Genomic DNA, 9712 nt, shown 5'->3' on the forward strand with positions numbered 1-9712 from the left:
ACATCCCTCCCATGCTACCGCTTTGCTTTTGTATACATGTCATGTTTATGGAACCTGCATGGCTGTGGCGAGGATAGGGGTGGGACACAAAGCATCAGACAACATATGTAATGTTGATACTGCATATTAAAACATTACACTAAAAAAAGGTTGTCTGTAATGTTTAAAATGCACTACTCTGTTTTGATGTTTCTAATGTTTTATCCACATATCAGTAAGGTCGGACAATAAGCACCATTCTACAGCCTATGACATTACATCAGTGGTGGGATAAGTATTCTGATATTTTACTTCAGTAAAATACAAATATATATATATATATATATATATATATATATATATATATATATATATATATATATTTCCTTTATTAATCCGTTGGAATGTTTAATCTTCAGCATTGCATCACATTCAATATGATCAGGATAGGTTGGTCCTGTGTTGTCATTGGCTCAGACAAATAGCCAATTTTCTGCTTTGCATTAATTAATTTTTGAGCGAATCCAAGACGTGTTCTTTTCTTCTTTTTCAATGGTTGATTTTAGGATGTAGAATAATTCAACCCATATAGTAAAACAATCTTTCAATTTATGAGAAAAAAATCAGCGAATTTAGAAATGTGTGGTTTTCAATGGACAGGAAGGTGAACTGCATTCTGGAAAGAAACAACCAACTCAGATAAATGTTTTTAAAAAGACCATATCATTTAACAACTCTCCAACGTTTCAACAGAAATCGACTACCTTTACATACACATATAAATGGCATCTATTCAAAGTTATGATATACATTTGAACGAAATATATTTTAATATAATACGACAATATATTTGTATGCATAAAATAATCAATTTGCTGTGTTTAATTTATTTTCAGAACTGCTGCACATGTGGGCCCAGGGCGTCTCTGGTGTGTCTGGAGAATGACGCAACGACAACGAACCCGGAAGTAGTGCAGCAACAACAACTGTAAACACAGTTGTGGACGCTGTTATTGAAGCTAAAGATGGTGTACGTGTCCAACGGTGAGTGGTTTGTCCTGTGTCTTCAACTGTGTTCTTATCTTCAGCGACAATATACAGCAGACTTGATGAAATAATGTCTCTCGGTTGGAATACTTTGAGTAAACACATCCCGCTTCAACATGAAATGTGTATTGGTAGCAGAGCTTTTAGCTACATTACGCTAAGCTAGCTCGTTAGCGCTTAGCCGAGCAGAAATAACTGCTGTACTAATCCAGCGAGTTTTGTCCATGAGAGTATATCATTGTTTCCCTATTGCCACTAGTAGTTTGAGTGTATTACATTGAACATTAGGCAGCGTAACACGTCTCGGACCCCCGCTGTTCTGATGTCAATAACTTCACGAGCTTTTCTGTTTCCCATGGACTGACCCTGTCCCTCTCAGGTCAGGTCCTCGACAGCAGGTCCCAGTCGCCATGGCGGCTGTCCTTCCTGCTCGATCTCTTCTGGGGAGCAGTGGATTTCATCGGCCTGTTGTAAGTGCTCAGTTGTCTCATATTGTCAACGTGTTGCTAGTCAAATTAATGGAAAGTGGTGGAATAGTTATTCCAAGGTTAGAGTTTATGTGTGGCTTTGAGCTAAACGGTCATGTCGGCATCCTCAAGAAGTTCACCATCTTAATTTGGGCCATTAGCGTACTAACTTTCACTCTAAATGTCATGTGTTGCTCAGGTATTTTGGTCTGACAAAGATTTGACGATAAGTGGAGTTTTTGTATTTCCTCATGACACTGCCGTTCACACTGATCTTGTGTCCTAACAGTTTTAAGACGATACTTCACCCGGACATGACAAAGGACGGAAATAGTGGTTCGTCTCGCTTCACTGATGGCAGAGGGTAGGTTTCTGAGGCTCAGTCATTTATCTCTCTCTCACTCACTCTCACATTCTCTCTCTCTGTCTCTCTCTCACTCTATGTATCCCTATATCCTGAACATTAATTATACCTAATCCGACTGTGGGATTGTAGTCAGTGTGGACCATGTATGAAAACCACTGGTTACTGAAATCTCAAAAATGTTTCTGAATCCAAGACCTGGCCCTTTCAGAGTTTAAATGTTATCTTACGCTGCTGCCCACTACATCAGTTTAATGAACTGCAGTATAGGGAGTTAAATGCGTTTCTCATTGATGGATGATGCCCATCCCTTCACATCAACTTTCAAGTAACTAATGTCGAAAAAGAAGAGACAAACAATAACATCTAATTTAAGTGCTTTACCCTCATTTTATGATGTTTCCTCTTCTGAATCACTTGTTTATTTTCAGTCCTCCAGGTCCTCCTGGTGGCAGAAGACGAATGGGAAGAATAAACCACGGTGCAGGTCCCTCCGCCCCACCAATGGGTGGAGGAGGATGAGGAAGGTGAGGATTTATTTTGTATTATTAAACATCATCCATTCAATAAAACCCTTGTTGATATTTTTTACTTTCTCTATCTGGAGCCTGTGTCCCAAAGTGAGATCATGGGTTTGTTAGAACAAGTAGCCTTAAAAAGGACACGTTTTTAAGAACGTAAACATATTGGTTTTATTTTATTTTTATTTTTTTATCAATTGCCTCACATATTTGGATATGATGTGAAGATATAACTCATCTATTGTATAACCCTCACATCTCTCTAGGTAAACGCCTACACTGAATGTGTAGGCGTGGGGCCTGGCAGTGTCCAGTCGCTGCCAACCGAAAGAAAGACTGTGATGTCACAGTGCTGAGGCCCCTCTTCATCAGCTGCCGCTGCAACAAGCAGTTTCTTGACGTCCTTCTGGGAATTCCTACATGTAGGAACCAGGATGGCCGATACAGCAGCTATCCCCATTTCCTCCCTTTATCTTCTCTAGTCCCTTACCCTTTAGTGTCAAACCAGTTCCCTTCAGTTGATTATTTTGTATATTGCTGTCTGAATAAAAATGTGCAACGTTATTATTGAGTTTGCGTAGTGCCATTACCATCACACTCTGTAACAACACATGAATCTATGCAGAGTGAGGCAATACTGACAAATAGATGGCATCCCTTGACCCTGTACATAAAAAAATAAATAATGTGAAGATATTATAAAACATTTAATCTAATAAATGGGTGATTGTGTTTAAAATGTAATGTGACAGTACGTGTGGAGGCATCTGTCTTTAACTCAGAAGGTTAACACATGTAAGTCTGAAACGATAATGAGTTACTGGGTTTGTAATTTCAGTCGCAATTCAAAACACCTTTGTGTTTCAATTCAATACGTTCATAATTCAAAGAAAGGTGGATCTTGTTCATTCCAATCAAATGCAATAATTCTATATACAAGTGTTATTGGGTTTATTTACACATTCAAATTTTCATCGAGGCAAGAATTGTAATATTTACAGAATAGTATTAAAGACAATTCAAAAGTTAATCTATTGACTCCAACTAGGTTTCAATTGGTAGAAATGGAGATTGTTTGGTGACAGTTTAACATGTTAACAGCGCTGTAATTATCAAAGGGATACGTTGACCTGAAAAGCTGCTCATGCTGCACCTCTCATGTAAAAACAGCACCTCTCAGGTAAAACTTTTGGTTTCACCAGACGAAGGCCGCTCTCTCGCGGAGCATTCGGACACCAAACCGCTGCCACTCCCTCTGGTGGATCCACATCTCCTGAGTGGTGTCCAGACACGCCAGCACGGCACCCCCCTTCCATGATATCAGCCGAGGGTCCATGTCCTAGGAGCACATGCACATCAATATACAAGAACATTAGAGGAGTCGTGTGAAGAATCTGTGCACATCTCTCCTTGATAAGTTTGTAGTATGTTGTGTAGCACTCATCTAACGCCCAACCTTCGACATACATGGAAATAAAAAAATTAAGCCAACTGAAGAACATGCTACTTCGCCCCATTGCAGATCTGCACAACATATTCCATTACGTTACCTTTGGCCGCGTGACAACTTCCACGTTGTCTACCAGCCTTCTGAATGAGGGCGGCATCTTGTTGATGATGCGGTGAAGCAGAAACTCCTGAGCTCCGTGAAACATGAGCCCTCCTCCCACAACCAGGATGGAGCTGTACATCTTGCGTTTGGTTTCGTCCGATGCTACAAAAATAAAATACAAGATGAGCTTATGTCAGACATCTGTCCTCTGCATCAATTATTATAGATGTGTTTTACTTTACTACATCCTGTCTGTCCTTACCACAGCAGTCAATGCTATGCAGGATGGCCTTATCCAGGCCCAGGGCTTTGCTCTCAAACTGGCTCATGATGGCAGTCTTCCTAGAGAGGTGAGCAGACAGGGGCTCTTCCACCTCTCCTGCCCCCATCAGGCACTCCCCCTGCGCAGGCCCAAACTCCATCTCCCCCTTCATCCCTCCTCCACCGCTGCCACTTCCACAGCCCCTGGTTAGGTCAGAAAGCTCCCCGAGCCCTCCCTGACCGCTCATCTCACCGTCTAAACCGCCACCTGGTCTGGACATACCTTTCCGGTCTGCAGCCGATTTGGAGGACTGGTGAAGAAAACGTGATAATAATTTATTTATTTTTTTTAAAGAATAACAGTGCCTGTCCCAGAAGAAGAAATAATAATAATAATAATAATAATAATAATAATAATAATAAATATTATTATTATTATCTCTGTGTGAGTGTGTGTTACCTGGTCCTGTTTGCTCTGTGTAGCCATCAGGTAGTGCTCATCATGAGGGTCCTCCGTGTCCCCTTGGGAACGGTACTGAAGGGACGTCATCTTCTGACCTACGATGCCAAATGTGGTCGGGTAGAAAAGACCCATAGGGGCCTAACATATAGAGATGAGCCAGAAAACATGAGGAGGGGACACAATTACAACCACAGATTAAAATAAAAAATTACTTCCATTACACAAGCTTGACACGACAATGTAAAAAAAATCAATCTTAAAAAAAATAAATGTTATTCATCACTATCCAACTTAAATACCTGTAATTTCTCATCCCCTAGTCGAACCTGGTAGAGAAGAGCTGGGGCTTCTGGGAGACGTGTCTGGAATTCATGATCTTGAAGTCCTGAGATGTCCTGTTAAGAATAAATGGAGGTAAAGATATATTTTGGAATGTATCTGAATAACTGCAAATTTCTCTGTCCATTCTTGAAAACAGACACAGATTGAAAAACAGATTGAAACAGACACGAAGGTGCCACCCCCTCCTTCCCTTCCCCGACCAACACACACTTGGTTCAGATGACAGAAGGTCTCTTTCAGATGCTGTAGCAGCTGACAGTTCAGTCTGCTGGACAGCTGACAGTCTCTGTAGGGAAAGCCTGCTCTCTGCAGGAGCCAGAAGAAAGTGCGGGTCACATCTGAGCCACCATAAGCCAAACACAATCTGCAAAGTCAAAGACAAAAAAAACAATATCACTCAGGGAATTTTTCTTCTTCCTAAAAACCTTGTTTCAATAAACTGGCAGTGTTTTATCACTTAACTGGACCAACACACTAATTGTTCCATTAAATCCGAGGGAATTAAAAAAATATTATGAGGGAAAGTAGAACTTAATGCATGACTCTAATGTTATTGCAAAGAAATGCAAAATAATTCCAGACACAAAATTCCCACCATGGCACTTTGGGGGCAAAACAAACTAATCAGAAACAATATTTTTCTTTCATCAAACATTGAATAATGTTATCTTTATGTCACTGTTGTTATGTGTAAAAGGAATCCATGATGTGTCCATTTATAACCTGGATAAAATAACTATTTCGTAGAAATAAATTAAACATAGGAATAGTTCTCAGTCCCACCTGGAGTTCCGGTGGGACACGCCATCCTCTACACAGCAAAGACTGGACTTCTGGTCTCCTACATCCACGACACAAGCGCTGCTCAACCCACTGCCAAATGTAGCACACACCGACTCCTGGTGCACGATGATCGCTACACAAAGACACACACTAGTTTGTTATTGCAAAGAATAACAGTGTATATACATTTGTTTTGTGTATGCAGCCATACATGTGTTCATGTGTGTAATACCTGAGAAGCCCATATTGAGCAGCAGCATGTTGACAACTTCTTTGATGTGAGGCCTGTTATAGATGTCGGGGACCAGGAAGATGCATCTGTAATACTGGCAACAAGTCACAAAAGCAAAGCTTAAATGTGAGAATTTATATTTTGAGACTATCAGCATAGTTTGAGCTCATTTTTATTATTTTCTACTTTCAACATATTGCAGAAGACTTTTGTGATATGAGGAGGTGAGTTTCTCCTACCTTCAGGTCTTTGAGGGGGATCTCCAGTTGCTTTTGGATAACGTGACTCCAGATTGTCTCGAGGTCCGCCAGTACGGCGGTCAATGAGCCTCCGGTACCCGCATGCACATTAAGCTGACCTCTGACTATTGGCCAGTGGATGTTGTAAGAGTCGGATGGATTTACATGAAGAGCCTACACGATAAAACAGACAAATAGTCTCGGTAAAACAGTTTTTAGATGTCGTATTTTCTAGAAATTCAGCCACATGGACTGACCTCCTCTCCCACCAGATGAGGAGGCTGGTGGGCCGTGTTGGTCCACTTCACCCTGGAGCTGCTGTCTAGTACTGCCGGACGGATCTGACAGTTATAGGCTCTGGCCTTCACTCACACAGGTACAAAAAAATAAAAAGATTATTTAATTCATTTCTGCATAGAAAATAATACTACAATTGAGTTATTCATGTAGTATTAGTAGTATATGTAGTAGTAGTAGTACATCTAGCAACCGATCAACCCCTGACTTACTCCAGAACCTTTCATATAGTCGATGCAGCACAGCGTGCTTCACATTTCATTTTTAAAAAAAACACCACTTACAATTTAAAAGCAAATATATCATTGAATCATGTTGCTGATGTCTGTGAATATTGCAGTATTACGTATGCAACAATTGTCTCTCTTTTATAATACTCACCTGTTCAGCAGACACAGGTGTCCTCCGCACTCCGTTTGACATTTTCTTGGACCAGATAGCCTGGTCCACCATTTTAAGCCCATTCTGCCTCTGCTCATTACTCTCTGCTTTCTGTTAAACAGGAAGTAGACGCAATAAGGGTCACAAATACGACATTTATTTGAGTAAAGTGGAATAAGACGCAGAATAAAAAAAGGGCTGCACACTCATTTTAAAAACAAATGTGTCAATTTGACCTTAGCAATATATAAATTGCAGGAGTTACATTCATTGTTAAAGGCCAAATGTGTGTCAAAATACAATATTTAAATAAAATAGTCTCCTTCTGCTTAGCTGCCCTGGTCTACACATCATATTCTACAGACCTAAGAAAACATATTTACAGGTACAGATCGCTACAAACATCACACCACAATTATATTAATCTGTAACACTTATTGCAATTAGTTTGACAGATTCAGCCGTAAAATCAAAGTCTGCGTGTATCTGTTCATGAGTGACTTACATTCAGACCATCTCTCAACAGCCAGGCGTCTTCATATCTCGGCTGCCCAGTTTGTTTGTGTCTGCGCGCTATCACATGGGGCAGTGTCACCGGAAGATTATCTGTTGCTCGGCCAATGCGGAGTGTCCTCGAACCAGGGTGGATGACAACTATGAAATTGCTCTGTATTTGCTGCAAGAGAGGAAAGCATGATGATCAGCATAAACATAGCCATGTAATGCACAATAAAGCTAGAAAATCCCAAAGCACATCATTGTGTCTAAACAGTAACGGGTCTCCCCAGACTGTTGCCTCAAAGTCAATGTTGGACACACATTGATGTCTGCAATATCTTTGTATGCTGCAGCATCAAAATTAATCTCAAACCGAAAAGGTATAATATTTGTCTAACCAATGCTAACTGAACACCTGATGTTTTCAGCTGATGGTCAAATACTGTAGAAGACTGTTTGAAGGCAAGCTATTCTACACATTATAGGCTTTGGCAGATACATGATGAGTTTAAGTGACTGATACTAAACCTCGGTCAGTCCAGAATTGGCGGTCTTGTGCAAGTGAGAGCAAATTGGATGAATTACAGAAATTGAGACGGGAATATTCGACTATTATTTTTTTATATATATAAATAAGGCCATTAGACAACAACTAAAACACTCGACATCACCACCTCACCTCCTGAAGGGGGTCTGGGATGACCGGAGGAGCGATGGGTCTTTTCACCCCACGTTGTTGCTCCTTCTCCTTCTCCTTGTCTCGTTCCTTTTCTTTCTCCTTCCCGTTGTCCTGCTCCTTCTCAGCCTGAGTCATTGTTGAGGAACACGTTAATGGACTAGATAGTAATAAATAATGAGTCGCGATCTGCTTGTGCTTGTGAAGCGCTTCGACACTCAACCGAAGGCGAGGACCTTTTCTCTGAATAGAAAGTTGTGGCAGCGGCAGAGTCTACTTCCGTATTTGATCACGTGATACTTTACAGCGGTTTCTATTCGTGGAAAGATCATTTTAACTTGGCACTGCCTCTTGTCCGTGACAAACTGGTACTCCTCTATCAACATTGTTGTTGTTTTAGTTTTCTATTACTGTAGTTTAAGAATATTTTGTTGTAAAATAAAATCAGCCACAAGGGTTGTGACAAGTAAAAGTAAATGTACTAGGCTTAGAATGCCGTTTAGCTGACAAATTGAATTTGCAACCCCGAAATGCATTGCCTTTTAAAGAAAGAGACCCCAAAACACTGCATTAGAAAATGGTACTAAATTAACTTTAATTAGGAACTATGTCTGTGTTAAGGCCTGTTTATTCGGATTGGACTGTCGGTTAAAAGTTGGAAATGGATATGGTTACTATGAGCACACAAATCCCTAGTTTGTCTTTTTGTCCCTTGTTTGTCATCCCTTGATCTCATGTTATGAAATGTAATGGTTTGGTATATTCTAAAATAATGCATAATGTACAGAGCTAATGCAAAGTCACTGTCAGACTGTGTACAAAGGTTGTTTTTAATACATGAGTGTAAATATGATTTAAGAGATGTTTGTAAATATATTTTTTTTAAAAAGGATTAAAAGAAGATGTATTTCTATTGTAAGAGTTCAATTATGGAACAATGCTAACATGTAAAAATGGTCAACTCATTTTTGGTTTTTAAAAGGATTGTTTATAATTAAAAAAAAAAATTTGAGGGTTGAAGTGTGAATGCAATGTATGTATTTAAAATAAAATTATATATATATATATATATATATAAATTATTATATTATAATATATATATATATATATATATTTCTTTTCTTTATATCAAATTAGGTATCTGATTTAATTGATAATAATTTAGTATAGGAATATACTAGCATTAAGTTTCTACCTATAACCTACGTATACCGAATTTCCACAAAGCAGCCCTCGCAGTACGTTTGACATAGAAATACTAAATTTGGGAGGCGTATGTAACTGTACTATAAACTTAAAAAAAACTCTTATGGGACAATGCTCTAAACTGTACCAGAAGTCGGCCATCTTCGGTTTTGTGTTATTTGTCCATACTATTTTTTTTTTCATTTTTAGGCCAAATTCACATGGTTTCCCCAATAGGTGGCAGTAAGACTATGAGTTAATATTGACGTGCAGAAGTCTTCAAGCCATGACTCTCATAAAGCATGTTAACTTTGGAACAGTTTTGACAAAGTACAGTTGCGTTACAACAGCTTGACATATGATCAAGAACGATCCAAAATAATAGCCACTTAAAACATTCATGTTTGAAGCCTGTTAACCTTGAT

The 9712-nt window shown here is 39.4% G+C and overlaps 2 protein-coding genes across 2 annotated transcripts; one reads left to right on the plus strand and one right to left on the minus strand.

Moving 5' to 3' along the window:
- The first annotated feature begins 922 nt into the window (after positions 1-922).
- selenok (selenoprotein K) lies at positions 923-2388 on the plus strand. The gene is made up of 4 exons (XM_068598573.1): positions 923-1023; positions 1406-1496; positions 1783-1857; positions 2289-2388. The coding sequence occupies exons 1-4, from the start codon at positions 1005-1007 to the stop codon at positions 2386-2388; spliced, it is 285 nt and encodes a 94-aa protein (XP_068454674.1). The 5' UTR covers positions 923-1004.
- Positions 2389-3333: 945 nt separating this feature from the next.
- Positions 3334-8280, minus strand: actr8 (actin related protein 8). The gene is made up of 13 exons (XM_068598572.1): positions 8106-8280; positions 7434-7604; positions 6929-7039; positions 6508-6612; positions 6251-6424; positions 6012-6105; positions 5780-5912; positions 5207-5360; positions 4954-5049; positions 4652-4792; positions 4193-4502; positions 3929-4092; positions 3334-3717 (listed from the first exon to the last, which is right to left on the minus strand). The coding sequence occupies exons 1-13, from the start codon at positions 8238-8240 to the stop codon at positions 3574-3576; spliced, it is 1932 nt and encodes a 643-aa protein (XP_068454673.1). The 5' UTR covers positions 8241-8280; the 3' UTR covers positions 3334-3573.
- Between the last annotated feature and the right edge of the window lie 1432 nt (positions 8281-9712).

The sequence above is a fragment of the Clinocottus analis genome, unplaced genomic scaffold, assembly GCF_023055335.1.
Source record: "Clinocottus analis isolate CAN_PGR_092001 unplaced genomic scaffold, fCliAna1.0.p SCAF_4, whole genome shotgun sequence".
Classification (NCBI taxonomy): domain Eukaryota; kingdom Metazoa; phylum Chordata; class Actinopteri; order Perciformes; family Cottidae; genus Clinocottus; species Clinocottus analis.